The sequence below is a fragment of the Arabidopsis lyrata genome (genome assembly GCF_000004255.2).
Source record: "Arabidopsis lyrata subsp. lyrata unplaced genomic scaffold ARALYscaffold_5, whole genome shotgun sequence".
In the NCBI taxonomy this organism is placed as follows: Eukaryota; Viridiplantae; Streptophyta; class Magnoliopsida; order Brassicales; family Brassicaceae; genus Arabidopsis; species Arabidopsis lyrata.
The window spans coordinates 15,295,287-15,311,533 of NW_003302551.1; the positions used below are offsets into that span (position 1 = coordinate 15,295,287).

Consider the following 16,247-nt stretch of genomic DNA (forward strand, 5'->3'; position numbering starts at 1 on the left):
TAGAAATTAGGGGGTAATATACCTAAATGTACTTACTGTATACATACATTTGAAGTTGGCAAAAAGAAAAATATCTTGTAACAAATCCAAAGTTTAAAATGGGCCGGGAAGTTAAACCCAATGAACATTTGTTTTGTATAAAATTTATCTAAAAACCCAAATATTTAGAAACTAAAAACTGAAAAGATCGATTGAAGCCGAGATAGGAAGGAGACCAGACTAGTGTGCATCAATTTCGACGAGGTTGTTCCAAAAAAATAGGTTCCATATTTTAGGTGAAAACTGGTTAATATATTAGAAATTAATGTCCCAAGTATTCCAATTTTGACAATCAGATCACTTGATGGAGATGACGCTTCCACGCGATTTGGAAGATGAAATCTTGTCTAGAGTTCCAGACAAATCTCTAGCAAGATTCAGATGTGTATGCAAGCAGTGGAACACGCAACTTGTAGAGGAGACCTTTCTTGCGCAACACTCGTCTCGTATGCACAACTATAGTGGTGACGATCAGTTTCTTGGTGACAATCAGATTATAATCAAAGGTGATTGTAATAGGATAAATTCTGTGGCCAGTCCGTCTTTAAAAATGGAGGACCTTACCCTGAAAAAATAGAAAAATTGTTCATGAGTTTGGTTGTAGAATAAGAGTGTACAAGATTGTTCAGTGCACTGGTCTATTGGTGTGTGTCATGGAGAACCAGCTTTTGATATGGAACCCATATTTGAAAGTGACACGATGGATCAAATGCAGCAGTGACTTTCACCGGTTTGACGATGCCTATGGTCTTGGATTCATCCGCCAATCACCAACTCTTCGCAACTACAAAATCGTAAGGTTTCGATGTGCTCATAATTCTAGAGATCGACCTTCTAGGGTTGAGGTATATGACTTCCAGGCCGGTCTTAGGATTTTGGTGGCCTAAAGCATATTTAAAATATAATTTTTGATATAAAAATTAATGTTAAAAAATTATCAAAATATGTTTGAAAAAATGCATTAGAAAAAGTCATTAAATTTTTAAAATTCAGATTTGTTAGCGAAAGTTAAGAATATCATAACACCTACTAGGCTACTAGCCAAGTTAAATAGAATATTTGGAGATTTGGTTGCTAAAAAAACAACTAAACATAAATTAATAAATAAATTAAAAACAATTTTCTCCTACTCTACAAAACAAAAAGGAAAGACACGTAAAGAGGAAAAAGAAAGACATGTAAAAAGTCAAAAAGAAAAAATAAAAGAGAAAAAAAAAAAAAAACAAGAGAAACGTATATATTGAAAAACTCGAACTGACGAAGGGTGAAGTGAGAGCAGCACTTTTTATGATGCACCCGGAGAAGGCACCGGGGCCAGATGGTATGACGGCACTGTTTTTTCAGAAAGCATGGGCTACCATTAAAGTAGATCTTTTATGTTTGGTTAATTCTTTTTTAGAGGATGGGAATTTTGACAAACGGTTAAATACGACAAATATTTGTCTTATTCCAAAAACAGAAAGACCGACTCGGATGACGGAACTACGACCTATTAGTCTCTGCAATGTTGGTTAGAAGATTATATCAAAGATTCTTTGCCAAAGACTAAAGACAGTACTACCAAAACTGATCTCGGAAACACAATCAGCTTTTGTAGAAGGACGGTTAATTTCGGATAACATTCTTATTGCTCAAGAGATGTTCCATGGGTTACGAACTAACCCATCATGTAAAGGAAAATTCATGGCAATTAAAACTGACATGAGTAAGGCTTATGATAGAGTGGAATGGATTTTCGTTGAAAAAGTTTTAACCAAACTGGGGTTTTGTGGAAAATGGATTAGTTGGATAATGTGGTGTATCACTACTGTCCAATATAGGGTTCTTCTTAATGGACAACCTCGAGGACTAATAGTACCAGAGAGGGGTTTACGGCAAGGAGATCCGCTGTCTCCTTATCTATTTATTCTTTGTACTGAAGTATTAATTGCGAACATACGGAAAGCAGAACGGGATAAATTAATTACGGGTATCAAGGTGGCAACTGCAAGCCCATCGATTTCTCACCTGCTTTTTGCGGATGATAGTCTATTTTTTTGTAAGGCTAACAAGGATCAGTGTGGGGTAATCTTGGGGATCTTAAAGCAATATGAAGCGGTCTCGGGACAACAAATAAATTATTCCAAATCTTCGATCCAGTTTGGGCATAAGGTAGATGACGGTGTGAAGGAAGATATCAAATCTACCTTAGGTATCTCTAATATTGGTGGTATGGGTTCATATCTTGGGTTGCCAGAAAGTCTCGGTGGTTCAAAAACAAAAATTTTCTCTTTTGTTAGAGACAGGTTACAGACAAGGATTAACGGATGGTCGGCAAAATTTTTATCAAAAGGTGGGAAAGAAGTGATGATTAAATCGGTAGCTGCGGCATTATCAACTTATGTTATGTCGTGCTTCAGACTACCGAAAACAATCACTTCTAAACTCACTAGTGCGGTTGCTAATTTCTGGTGGAGCTCGAATGGTGCCTCCAGAGGTATGCATTGGATGGCTTGGGATAAATTATGTATTAATAAATCGGAAGGAGGGATAGGATTTCGAAACGTCGATGATTTTAATTCGGCCTTACTTGCAAAACAGTTGTGGCGGTTGATCACGGTTCCGGATTCTCTCTTTGCGAGGGTTTTTAAAGGGCGGTATTATAGGAAATCCAATCCTTTGGAAAATATAAAGTCATATTCCCCATCGTATGGGTGGCGGAGTATATGCTCAGCTAGATCTCTGGTTAGTAAAGGACTTATTAAAAGAGTCGGATCTGGGAATTCCATCTCAGTTTGGGAGGATCCGTGGATTCCAGCTCAATTCCCGAGACCAGCAAAAAGTAATGGATCTATTAATGACCCATCTTTAAAAGTTAACATGCTTATAGATAGTCGATCTAATTTTTGGGACATTGATCTCCTTAAAGCGGTCTTTGACCAGGAAGATGTCGAGTTAATAAGTGCCCTACCGGTGGGTGCGCCAACCAAGGAGGACACCTTGGGTTGGCATTTTACAAAATCCGGCAAATATTCAGTTAAGTCAGGGTATCATACCGCACGGTTGGATAAGTTGGAAACCAACTCATCTTTCATTGGGCCAGATTTCAATAAGCTAAAGGCTCATACTTGGAAAGTGCAGTGTCCACCTAGGATACGTCATTTTTTATGGCAAATCTTAACGGGTTGTGTACCGGTTACAGAGAACTTACGAAAAAGAGGAATTGATTGTGACACTGGTTGTGCCAGATGTGGTGCACTGGAGGAAACAGTCAATCACACACTCTTTCAGTGCCATCCTGCAAGACAGGTTTGGGCACTTTCTCAGATTCCTACGGTTATGGGGACTTTTCCCACAGATTCTATTTTTGCAAACTTGGATCATTTATTTTGGAGAATACCATCGGAGTTTGATTCTATAGCTTTTCCTTGGATTATTTGGTATATTTGGAAAGCACGGAATGAAAAATTGTTTGAAAATGTGGATAACGATCCGTTAGAGGTTTTACGGTTAGCGGAAAGAGAGGCACAATTGTGGCACTCAGCTCAAGTGGAGCTTCATACTGAAACTCAGGCTTCAGTGGAATTTCCAAATCGGCCTCAAACGAGGGGGGTGTCCCTAGATTCGGATTTTACAGGATACCGTTGTTTTGTGGATGGATCCTGGAAAGACAGCGACAAGTTTTCCGGGATAGGGTGGTTTTGTACACCATCAAACGGTGAGCCATCAACAATGGGAGCTGCCAACCTCCGTAGAAGCCTATCTCCGCTACATGCCGAATTCGAGGCCCTCCTTTGGGCGATGAAGTGTATGATTGGTGCAGATAATCAAGAGGTAGCATTCCTTACAGACTGTTCTGACCTGGTGAAGATGGTGTCTTCCCCAACCGAATGGCCGGCCTTCTCAGTGTATCTGGAGGAATTTCAGAGCGACAAGGAAGAGTTCTCTACCTTCTCTTTATCTTTAATTTCTCGTTGTGCAAATGCAAAAGCGGATAATCTGGCACGAAAAATTCGTACGGAACCGCTTCATATCACTTATGTAAACAACATTCCACAAGAATGGCTCTTTTGAGCACTATTTAATTACAGATGACAAAAAAAAAAAAAAAAACTGACGAAAAGTGAGTCATTGAAATAATACACATCCAACTTGACCACAGCAAACAAATTGGACATACAGCTCTAAAATCTTATTTATATTATGTGGCCTAAAGCAAAAGTTTTGGCTGCTTTATGGACGGGCCGGGCCTGATGACTTCACATCTAATAGATGGAAGATTATAACTGACCTTATTAGTTTTGATTGGCACCTTCGAGTACCATTGTCGAGTGTGTCTCTAGGAGGAAATTCTTATTGGATTGGTCTTTGGGAAGATTCTACAGCTTTCATACAATGCTTTGATTATTCTAAAGAAAGATTTCAACCCTTAGGACACCTTCCTTTTAGGTATGATGAGCATAATCCTCTTGCACTAGGGACTTTTCGGGGAAATCGGCTTTGTTTGTTAGAGCAATGTCATCAAACAAGGAAGATATCCATATGGGTCAGGCATTTGATCACGCCTTGGACCATACTGATGGTTATACCACATTTTCCTCTGTTATATGAAACTCATCGTAGTCGCTTCTCCGCAAAAAATTTTGTTGATAGAAACGATACAGTACTCGTCACATCTTGCTTTAACGAGGCGGCCAAATCTATTAGAATTTTCAGAGTTAAAGGCAAGGAGTTCCAAAAAGTTTATGAAACAACTGCAGGAAATACGTGCGTCTATGTTCCAAGTTTAGCTCATCCTCATGGATTTTCCAAGCAAGACACAAGTCGGATAAGATGGAGAGAAAATCGATTCAACTAAAGTTTTGCTCTTTTTTTTATGCTTGTTGCTTGTGTTTACTCTCAAAGACCGCACATGAGTTTTTTTTTTTTGGGTGGTTACATTAGTTTTTCATAATATACTTGTTTCAAGACATGTTATTTGATTGCAAGAACCGGATAAATGATTTGCTGTCTTCTTCTATATCTCAAGGTGACACTTGTTAAATGAAGCAAAGTCTTGGCTGGTGCACGCATTCCTTCTCTGTTAGACTCTTGTGACAGATGTGACTGGTAACTCCATTGCAGTTCTTTCCTACAGCTGAGGAGGCTATTGATTACTATAACCAAAAGAGATGTCTTGGTGGGAAGGCTCTCGTTCTCCGAAGTCAAATTTTAAGTTGTGAGCTCACACAAAAGTGTGTAGTTTACATGGTCAAAATACGGTGTATATAATATAGATTTAAAGGCAATCAACCGGAAGTATTACAGCAACTCTAAATATTCCAAGCTTTGCAACTCTTAACTAAAAAAGAGATGTCACAATACAGAAGCAACAATAAGTCATTCCATATATAATCGTTGTGGGCTTTGGCTTGCAGTTGCTAGCTTTTCCCAAAGCCATTCTGTACTTACGGCATCATGTACCTCCTGGGATGCCTTCTGGGGCTGTGCTAAGAGAACAACGCCAAGTCTATTAGAATTCCATACGTCAATGGCCCTTTTAAACCCCTTGTGTCTTGAGATGTCTCCCACGATTAGCAGCACAACTTTTGGTTTTGAACCATATGAAAGTGAACAGCTAAGAAAGTCCAATAAAATCATCTTGCGTGACGACAGATCATTAGCTCCTGCAACCACATATAAACGCGGATCATGATGAAGAAGACAAAACTAAAAGAGAGTTTAGGCGTTTAAGGAGTTAACCTACACCTGTGGGCAGGGCCGGCCCGCAGGACAGGCCACCCAAGCCACCGCTTGGGGCACCACAAATTTTTTTTCTTTTTAAGGCTTTTTTTTTTTTTTTGGTAAAAAGGCTCATAAAATGAAAATATTTAGTAAAAACTAAAGTTTTTTTCGAAAAAAATAAATAAAATAGGGCCCAAACAATTAAATTTGAATGTAATAATATTCAAAATATCATTATTTTTGTATAATTTACTAAAAATAGGTCAAAAAAAAATTTAGCCCTAAAACTTATAAATATGTTGGGCATTATTTTATTTTTCGTGTAGGGCCTCACAAATGCTCGGACCGGCAGTGCCTGTGGGAAAGATACAGAATCCATTAAAGTCACTACCCACAAGATCCAGATCGCCAAAAGCTGTGATTGTGAGAAGACCATGATAACCCTTACTCTGAAGGGCTCGTATAATGTTGCATTTAACATCGGTAGTATCGAGATGACCATAAGGGATTGGGCAATCATTGACATCCCATAACACTTCAATCTCTGCCTCTGCAAGGTTTTTACAAATAAGAAAAACGCATAAATAATAATTAATTTACCAAAAGATAGTCGTCATGAGACAAGGCGCAAAAAACAATAGACTAGATCCATCGATTTGCTATGATAGAGTATCTAATGCAGATGAAAAATAGGCAAAACGAATGATCAAACCAACGGTTCGAGGAGAAAGACGATTGATTTCGAGCAAGAGATAGAGAGAGATCATACCGCAGAAGGGATTCCACATGGTCATAATGATCGACAAAATTAGCTAGAGAGAAAGATGGGGCAGACGGCAGACTAGCTAGACCCGTTCAAGAAAGAGTGGTTTAACCTAGCGTTTTTTTTTTTTTTTTTACAAGTTAAATTACATACTTTTAAATTAATTTTGAAATGTTATTATATTCAAATTAATACATTTGATGTTTGTATTATGAATAGATAATCAATATAAATTTGTTGCTTGACTATATTTTTGACAAGTTGACAAATTATAATATTCAAATTTAAATATAACAATTATATTAAAGAAAAGTATTTTGTTGTTTCAACCCTTAATTAGGACACATTCCTTTTAGGTATGATGAGCATAATCCTCTTGCACTAGGGACTTTTCGAGGAAATCAGCTTTCCTTGTTAGAGCAATGTCATCAAACAAGGAAGATATCCATATGGGTCAGGCATTTAATCACGCCTTGGACCATACTGATGGTCTTGGCTATACCACATTTTCCGCTGTTATATGAACCTCATCGTAGTCGCTTTCTCCACAATTTTTTTTGTTGATAGAAACGATACAGTACTCGTCACATCTTGCTTTAACGAGGCGGCCAAATCTATTAGAATTTTCAGAGTTAAAGGCAAGGAGTTCCAAAAAGTTTATGAAACAACTGCAGGAAATATGTGCGTCTATGTTCCAAGTTTAGCTCATCCTCATGGATTTTCCAAGCAAGACACAACTCGGATAGGATGGAGAAAAAATCGTTTCAACTAAAGTTTTGCTTGTTGATTGTTTTCTACTCTCAAAGACCGCACATTAGTTTTTTCTTTTTAGTCATGGTTACATTAGTTTTTCATAATACTTGTTTGAAGACAAGTTATTTGATTGCTTTTGTTGCATTAAAAAGTTGGACGTTTTTTCGTCCACCCAATAATTGTTACAGTTTTCTTATGATTTAGTAGCTTTTGGTTATTATTTTCAGTTTTTGAATTTTAGTTTCAAAAAAAACGTTGACCCCTTCGCCAATTGACGTGGAGTTTAAGTAAAAACTATCTTTGATTATAGTGTTTTAGAATATTACCTCAAAATCAGTCGGTTATTGCACTTTGCTAACTATAATAATTAGGAAACTAGCTAAAACTAAATTTTAGAAATTGTCTTAACTACAGTTAGTTTTGTTATTGAGTTATAAATTACAAACGATCGTTCGATCGTTTATATAGAGGTAGAAAAGATAAGTTACTATGCCGCATAGTGATGGTGGGCTCCACACAAAATAATATTAAAACGTAAAACGATAAACATGTGTGCGCCTCATTCTTTGACATTTGCAATGCTCCCTGTTATTTTCACTTTCGTAACAATATGGTTTTAGTGGTATAAATCTTTTATTTCCAACAGCTGTTAGTTGTCGCTCTCATCTTTTTGAAAGATTTCGTGTATATGCTATGAACGCGTAGATGCATTACATAGATACACATATTTCTTATGTGCAATTAACATTCTATTTTGAGACTAAATATAACATCTCTATATTCCCGTGTAGTTTCTTTACAAGTTTTATTACTATTTTTAAAAGTATAAAAGTAAAAACCCCATTAAAAAAAGAAGAAGAAAACAAACAAAGTCTCCTATAAATACCACCCTCATGCTTTCACATTTCTCTAACCTCTTTATTTTCTTTAATTTGCTTCATCGATCAATAACTTATAACAAATTTAAAAATGGCTTTGAGGGCTCCTCTACTCATGTTTGTTCGACTTGCAGCAAATCAGGAGATTAATGCATCGACGAAACAATTTCATGAAGGTACATTAAATTATCGTTTATTTTACACAATTATTTTAATTATATCGTATCTCTTAGATATAATTTGTTAGTTTTTTGTTGTTTTTGGTAGTTTTAAGAGCTGTGGAGAACAGGCAATCCAGAGCCAGGTTCGTCGTCGTGGCTTTTGATGCGAATCCCAACTTAAGAATTCAGATCGAAGCGGCTTGTGTTCGCCATGGAGTTCTCATGTTCCATGTACCAAGTAACGAGTTAAGAATTGCTGCTCATGGTATTGTCCCCGTAGTCGCTTGTGCGATCCTCAGAGCTCCTCGCGGTAATGAAGGATTCCTGCGTATGTGGATCAACATGCTAAATACGATTTCTGGACTTGAAGAACAATTAGGGTATCATCCTACATTATAGAGATTCAGGTGGTTTTAAAATATTATATTACTACGAATAATGGTGGATTTGGGAGTGGGTTTTTAGTATTTATATAGTTAAAAATAATATGGTACTATGATTAGTTTCTTAATTTGTTTGGAGACATGTAATTAATTATATAAATATTGTTGTATAGCAAGATCAGTCTTCTTTAATTTTTTTCCACTCGATAGTTAAATATTGAAGATTGATTAATAAAGAAACACTATTTGTATCTTAACATAAACGAAGCAATATTCTGTCAAATTTGATTTCTCGTCACTCCAACAGTGTTCAACCGTATCTCTGTCCGATTCATTGATCCGGCCGGCGAAGTCATCAATATGCAGACAAAACTGAATTATACAACAAAATCAATCGTGTAATTATTTTCAATGAATCTGATCAGTAAAATAAAGGAAATTAATTAATTGAGTTATCGACCCTGAGAGGTCAAAGATGATGGTGAAATACAAGTGGTCCAATCTAAAAGTTAATACATACAACAAACTAGTCGGTAAACATTTTTTATTTAATTTATCAATGAAAATTAAAATCCTAAAATTCATCAACTTAATTCTTCTATCATATGTTTATAATATCTCTTTTCACCACCATTACTTATATAATATATCTAGTTCTATATAATTGACATATTTTTTAAGAAATCACAATTTATATTTAATCACTTTGATATATCAATCTCAGTTGTTCTTTTATCATATGTATATTATTTTTAGAGAAGGTTTTAGAAGTAAAGTGGTACATTTTCTTTATTACAAAGAGGTGTTAGTAGTCGCTATCCACTTTTTGTAAGATTTCGTATAATGTGCATTCTATTTTGAACGCGTACATGCATATATCTTAACATTCTATTTGGATACTAATAAAAATTATATAGATTATTAATTTTAATCTTAATTTATCTCAACACGTTATATTATTTCTATCAAATAAGATATACACTAATTTTTTTATAGCTTCTGAATAAGAAACATAACATTTCCCTAGTCAATTTTAGTTTTCGAATTATTTTGGTTAGGGAAAATATATTAAGACGACAAATTAAATTAGAAACCTTATTTCAAATTGCTAAAAAGGCTTAAAATTGAATACATAGCAATGCCAGAATATTCCGTGTACTTTCTTTACAAGTTTTTCTAACTTTTCAAAAAGCTGTGAAATATTAAAGAAAAACACCAAAAATACAAATACCACCCTTGTTTTGCTTTTTCTTCACCTCAATAACTTAGCAACTTAAAAGAATTCAACTACCCTTTTGAGTTTTGACAAAGATAGGAGAGGGATAATTTGGTGAATAATGACAAAAAGAAAAGAAAATAAGCCTGTGGCAAATAATATAATTAGCATTTTACAGAGAAGGTTTTAGACTTTTAGAGGTAATTAAATTGGCATATTTTCTATTAGTGTATATAGACTTAATTCATTGTACACTGGTATTTTGTATAAACCAGTTATAGTTAATGTTGGTTTAATTCGGTTTAATGGCTATGGTTTAGGCCTCTTACAATTGTATATAAACCCCCAATTGTATCTTTTGATTAATTAATGAGAATGAGATTATTTTGGTAATATGGTATCAGAGCAAAATATCTTGTTCTCTCTCTAACGTCTTCCGCATTCTTTCATCGGAATCTCACTGGAGTCTCACCGGATTTTCTTCCGATTCAGCTCTCTGAGCTTCTTTTATTTTGATTCGCTTCTTCTCCGTTCTCCTGTGCATCTTCAGCCTCTCTTCGCTCCGATTTGAAGCTGATTTTGATTTCAATGGGAAAACGCAATTGCAAATCGAAATATTGTTCTATCGCTCCCGATTCACCAGAATCCGGCACCGCGGTGTCACCTCGAGGCCACGGCGAGACATCGGAACACCGTCCGTCTCATCCAACTTCGGGATTGGCGAATCGTACTATTGGAGCTCCGTATCGCGTTGATCAACGCAGATCTGTCTCGGTCCCGTCTCATGATCCTTTCGAGGTATCTGATTCACTGGATAATATTCATTCTCCTTATCATTTGCACAACTCCGATCATCCTGGTCTTGTGTTGGTCTCTGAACCTTTAGATGGCAACAACTATAATGTTTGGGTTATTGCTATGACGACGAGTCTAGAGGCTAAGAACAAGATAGGTTTTCTTGATGGATCGATTGCAAAACCTGATGAATATGATCCGTATCACAAAATCTGGTGTCGTTGTAATTCTATGGTGAAGTCTTGGTTGATGAATAGCGTTACTAAGAAGATCTATTCAAGTATCCTCTATATCAAGCATGCTTTTGATATTTGGAAGGATCTTCACATGCGTTTTCATAAGTTAAACCTGCCTCGCCTCTACAAGCTTCGACATCAGCTTCACTCTCTACATCAAGGCAGCTTGGATCTGTCTTCTTATCACACTCAAACTCAAACTCTGTGGGAAGAGCTTTCCAGCATCTAGCTCACTCCCCATACTGTTGAAGATCTTCTTGCAGAGAAAGAGACTAATCGTGTGATTGATTTTCTGATGGGACTTAATGAGAACTATGAGAGTATTCGGAGCCGCATCCTCATGAAGAAGACTTTACCATCTCTTTCTGAGATTAACAATCTCCTGGATCAAGAAGACAGTCAGAGGTCTGTGCATCTTCCAGTGTCTACTGACATTACTTCTGCAGCCTTTCAGGTCTCACAGTCTTCTCAGGGTACTGACAAGTCTTCTCAGTCTTCTCAGGGTGCTGGAGTTTCTTCTTTTCCGAGGAAAGATAGGCCATATTGTACCTTCTGTGGGAAAGTTGGTCATGTGGTGGATAGGTGTTACAAGAAACATGGTTATCCTACCAGTTTCAAGCCTAATCAGAGATCTGAGAAGCCTGCTTCTTCTCTTGTTGTTAATGTTGCTATTGATGAGTCTTCTCCTGATCTCACTAATGCTGTTAATGATCTGTCACCTGCTCAGGTTCAACAGTTGATGTCTTTCCTCACTACCAAGCTTCAGCCTCCTAGCTCCACTCCCACTCCAGAAGTTCACTCTGTCTCAGCATCTTCCTCTATTCCTTATTCTTCCACCATTGGTCCAATGTCCGGTACATATCATCCCTCTATCCTTTGTTCTTTTACTGGCATTGATAGACCGTATGTCTGTTCTCTTGATGGTAATATTCCTGCCATCTCTGCTTGGGTTATTGATACTGGCGCCACTAATCACATTTCCCATGAACAATCTTCCTTTCTTTCTTTCAAACCTATTCAAAACACTGTCAATCTTCCTAATGGTATCTTTGTGATCATTGTTGGTATAGGTACAATTCACTTGGGTAGAAATTTGATTCTTCATGATGTCCTTTGTATACCTCAGTTCAAATTCAACCTCCTGAGTGTTAGTGCCTTAACCAATAGTATGGGTTGTCGTGTCTGGTTTGACAGAATCTCTTGTGAAATACAGGATCCTACTCAGGGATTAATGATTGGAACGGGTAGACAAGTGGCTAACCTCTACTTCTTGGACATAGAGTCTTTATCCTGTCAAGGTACCTCTCTTTCGGTTGTTGCTGCATCAGTTTCTAGTCCTGAGTTATGGCACCAACGTCTAGGTCATCCCTCTATGTCTAAACTCCAACCCATGCAGTCTTTATTGTCTTTAGAAAAAGTAAAAATTGATACAAACCATCATTGTAAGGTTTGTCATCTCTCTAAACAAAAACATCTTCCTTTTGTTTCTAAGAATAAAATCAGTGAGAATCCTTTTGACTTGGTGCACATTGATACTTGGGGTCCATTTTCTGTTCCCACTCATGATGGCTTTAGATACTTCTTAACTATAGTTGATGACTGTTCTAGAGTCACTTGGGTATATCTTCTTAAGAACAAATCTGATGTCCTTCAAGTTTTTCCCACCTATGTCAATATGATAAAAACTCAATTTCAAAGGAAAATTAAAGGGGTTAGGTCTGGCAATGCTCCAGAGCTTAATTTCACTTCCTTTTATCAGTCTAAAGGCATTGTGCCATATCATTCATGCCCTGAAACCCCCCAACAAAACTCAGTGGTTGAAAGAAAACACCAGCATCTTCTTAATGTTGCTAGGTCTCTTTTCTTTCAATCCCAAATTCCCCTTCCTTATTGGGGTGACTGTATTCTCACTGCAGTTCACCTTATTAATAGGACTCCTGCTCCTATTTTACAAGATAAAAGTCCTTTTGAAGTTTTAACAAAGAAAATACCAGATTATTCAGAACTTAAAGTTGCATTTGCTATGCTTCTACATCCCCTAAAAACAGACATAAATTTGATCCCCGAGCTCGTGCTTGTGCCTTCCTTGGTTATCCCAATGGATACAAAGGCTATAAGCTTCTTGATATTGAATCTAATACCATCATTATTTCTAGACATGTGGTATTTCATGAAGAGCTTTTCCCTTTTGTTGGAGCTGAATTATCTCAGGATTCTCAATTCTATTTTCCTGATCAGTCTTCTTCTCTTCCTGTGGATCGTCAATTATCTGCTGAAGAGCCTTCTGCTTCTTCGTCTTCTGTAGAGATTCAACCTTCTGTTGATCCTATTAATGGTGTCCCTGAACCTTCTGTTCAAACATCCCACAGGAAGCCCAAACAGCCTGCTTACCTTCAAGATTACTACTGTCATTCAGTAGGGTCTTCAACCATACATGAAATCTCTAAGTTTCTTTCTTATGACAAAATCAATCCTCTTTATCTCTCCTTTTTGGTCTCCATTGACAAAGAAAAAGAACCCTCATCCTATGCTGAGGCAAAGCAAATTCTGGTTTGGTGTGGAGCCATGGATGATGAAGTTGATGCATTGGAAGAAACTGAAACTTGGACCATTTGTACCTTACCTCCTGATAAGACTCCAATTGGTTGCAAATGGGTGTTTAAGGTCAAGTTTAATTCAGATGGTTCTGTTGAAAGGTATAAAGCTAGGTTGGTAGCTAAAGGGTACACTCAGAAAGAAGGCATTGACTACAATGAAACTTTCTCCCCAGTGGTCAAATTAACCACAGTTAAATTGGTCTTGGCTTTATCAGCCATATACAATTTATCTCTTACACAGCTTGATATTTCTAATGCATTCCTAAATTGTGATTTAGATGAGGAGATCTATATGAAATTACCTCCTGGTTATGCTGATAAAGAAGGTATTTCTCTGCCTCCTAATGCCGTGTGTAAGCTTCAGAAATCTTTGTATGGCCTCAAGCAAGATTCTCGTCAATGGTTTCTCAAATTCTCTTCAACTTTGATTACTCTGGGGTTCATTGCGTCATATGCAGATCATACTTGTTTTCTCAAGATCACTGACACTCTTTTCTTATGTGTGTTAGTGTATGTTGATGACATTATTATTGCCAGCAATAATGATTCTGAGGTGGACATTTTAAAGACTCAACTCAAGTCTTACTTCAAACTGAGGGATCTTGGACCATTGAAATACTTTCTTGGCTTGGAGATTGCCAGATCCTCTGAGGGTATTCACATTTGTCAACGTAAGTATGCTCTTGATCTCCTTGATGAGACTGGTTTACTTGGCTGTAAACCCTCTAGTATTCCAATGGATCCTCATGTGAAATTTTCAAAAGACACTGGTGGTGACCTTATTGATGCTGAATCTTATCGCCGTCTCATTGGTCGCTTAATGTACTTGCAAATCACACGTCCTGACATTACTTTTGCTTTCAACAAGCTTAGTCAATATTCTCAGGCTCCTCGCAAGGCACATCAGCAGGCCATTTACAAGATTCTGCACTACATCAAAGGCACTCTTGGCCAGGGACTCTTTTACTCATCCAAGTCAGAATTGCAACTTCAAATGTTTGCTGATGCAGATTATGACTCCTGTCAAGATACCAGACGCTCTACTTCAGGCTTCTGTTTATTTCTTGGCACTTCTCTCATTTCTTGGAGATCTAAAAAGCAACCAGTGGTTTCTAAGAGTTCTGCAGAGGCTGAGTATCGCAGTCTTTCCTCTTCCACTGATGAGTTGATGTGGATCACACATTTTCTTGAAGAGTTGAAGGTACCTCTTGCAAAGCCTACTCTCCTCTTCTGTGACAATACTGCTGCCATCCACATTGCTAACAACCATGTATTCCATGAGCGCACCAAACACTTGGAGAAAGACTGCCACAGTGTTCGTGAAAGGTTAGTTGCAGGTTTGTTTCAATTATTTCATGTTCGTTCTGGTTTGCAGCTCGCTGATCCTTTCACCAAACCCTTATACCCTGCACCATTTCATCGACTGTTTGGCAAGATGGGTCTCCGGAATATCTTCGTCCCATCTTGAAGGGGCATATTAGTGTATATAGTCTTAATTCATTGTACACTGGTATTTTGTATAAACCAGTTATAGTTAATGTTGGTTTAATTCGGTTTAATGGCTATGGTTTAGGCCTCTTACAATTGTATATAAACCCCCAATTGTATCTTTTGATTAATTAATGAGAATGAGATTATTTTGGTAATATTTTCTTTATTACAAACAGCTGTTAGTTGTCGCTCTCATCTTTTTGAAAGATTTCGTGTATACATATGAACGCGTAGATGCATTACATAGATCAGATACACATATTTCTTATGTGTAGCATTCTATTTTGAGACTACATAGACATAATTGAATGTATAGATAATAGATGCATCGCACTACCAGAATATTCTGTGTACTTCCTTTACAAGTTTTATTATTTTCCAAATGTTGTTAAGTGAAATAAATTAAAACCATAGAAAACAAACAAATTCTACTATAAATACCACCCTCCTGCTTTCACAATTTCACAGTTCTCTAACCTCTTTATTTTCTTTTTTCTTCGTCTCAATAACTTATACCAAATTCCTTACTCTAACTACTCAGCAATGCCTTGGTCAGGTCCTGCTCTTCTCTTCGTCAGGAGATCCGCAGAGATTGGCTCATTAAGTAAAGGATCAACTGATGGTACGTTAAAATTACCATTTTAATTTTCATCATTATTCCTCGGACATAAAATATATGTTTTACTTTTTCTTTTCTTTTGGGGTTTCGTAGTTAAAATAGCTGTGAGGAATGGAGAAGCTAGGATTGTTATCTTGGCCCGTGACGCACCCCAACACTTGAGAAATGAGATATCTACACTGTGCGGTCCAAATTATATCTCCATATATGAAGTGCCAAATAGTGTTGAGTTAGGCATCGCTGCGACGATTAATGGCGGTCCTACACCCATTTGTGCACTTGTGGCTCCCGATCAAGATGATGAACTTCAGGACCTGATCAGATCATGGGAAGTCATCCTCCGTGCGATTTGGTCGCTTCATTTTTACTTGGCTGGTTACAACCCTTAAAAGGATATATTGGGTGCTTTTTCTATTATGAAGCTACATTAGATTATAAATAATCGAAGCATCTGTCATGGCCGGGTGGATTTGGGTTTAGGCGTTTTAATATTTTATCTGAAGATCATTACATATTTTATCCTGATGAATCGAGTAAAGCTTTTGATATTTATAGGTGTTTTTCTTACTGTTCACCTTAAAAAGAAAATAATATTGATCAAGCTCATAAAAAA

The 16,247-nt window shown here is 37.0% G+C and overlaps 3 protein-coding genes across 3 annotated transcripts; 2 read left to right on the top strand and 1 right to left on the bottom strand.

Annotated features, from left to right (window-relative positions):
• Positions 1-5,331: 5,331 nt before the first annotated feature.
• On the bottom strand, positions 5,332-6,620 carry LOC9312112. Its single transcript, XM_021024226.1, has 3 exons — positions 6,512-6,620; positions 6,098-6,292; positions 5,332-5,684 (listed from the first exon to the last, which is right to left on the bottom strand). Exons 1-3 carry the CDS (start codon positions 6,534-6,536, stop codon positions 5,398-5,400), a joined length of 507 nt encoding a protein of 168 aa, XP_020879885.1. The 5' UTR covers positions 6,537-6,620; the 3' UTR covers positions 5,332-5,397.
• Positions 6,621-8,138: 1,518 nt separating this feature from the next.
• LOC9313836 lies at positions 8,139-8,818 on the top strand. The gene is made up of 2 exons (XM_002875998.2): positions 8,139-8,312; positions 8,404-8,818. The coding sequence occupies exons 1-2, from the start codon at positions 8,228-8,230 to the stop codon at positions 8,694-8,696; spliced, it is 378 nt and encodes a 125-aa protein (XP_002876044.1). The 5' UTR covers positions 8,139-8,227; the 3' UTR covers positions 8,697-8,818.
• Positions 8,819-15,461: 6,643 nt separating this feature from the next.
• On the top strand, positions 15,462-16,163 carry LOC9312113. The gene is made up of 2 exons (XM_002875999.2): positions 15,462-15,637; positions 15,728-16,163. Exons 1-2 carry the CDS (start codon positions 15,559-15,561, stop codon positions 16,021-16,023), a joined length of 375 nt encoding a protein of 124 aa, XP_002876045.1. The 5' UTR covers positions 15,462-15,558; the 3' UTR covers positions 16,024-16,163.
• Positions 16,164-16,247: the final 84 nt, after the last annotated feature.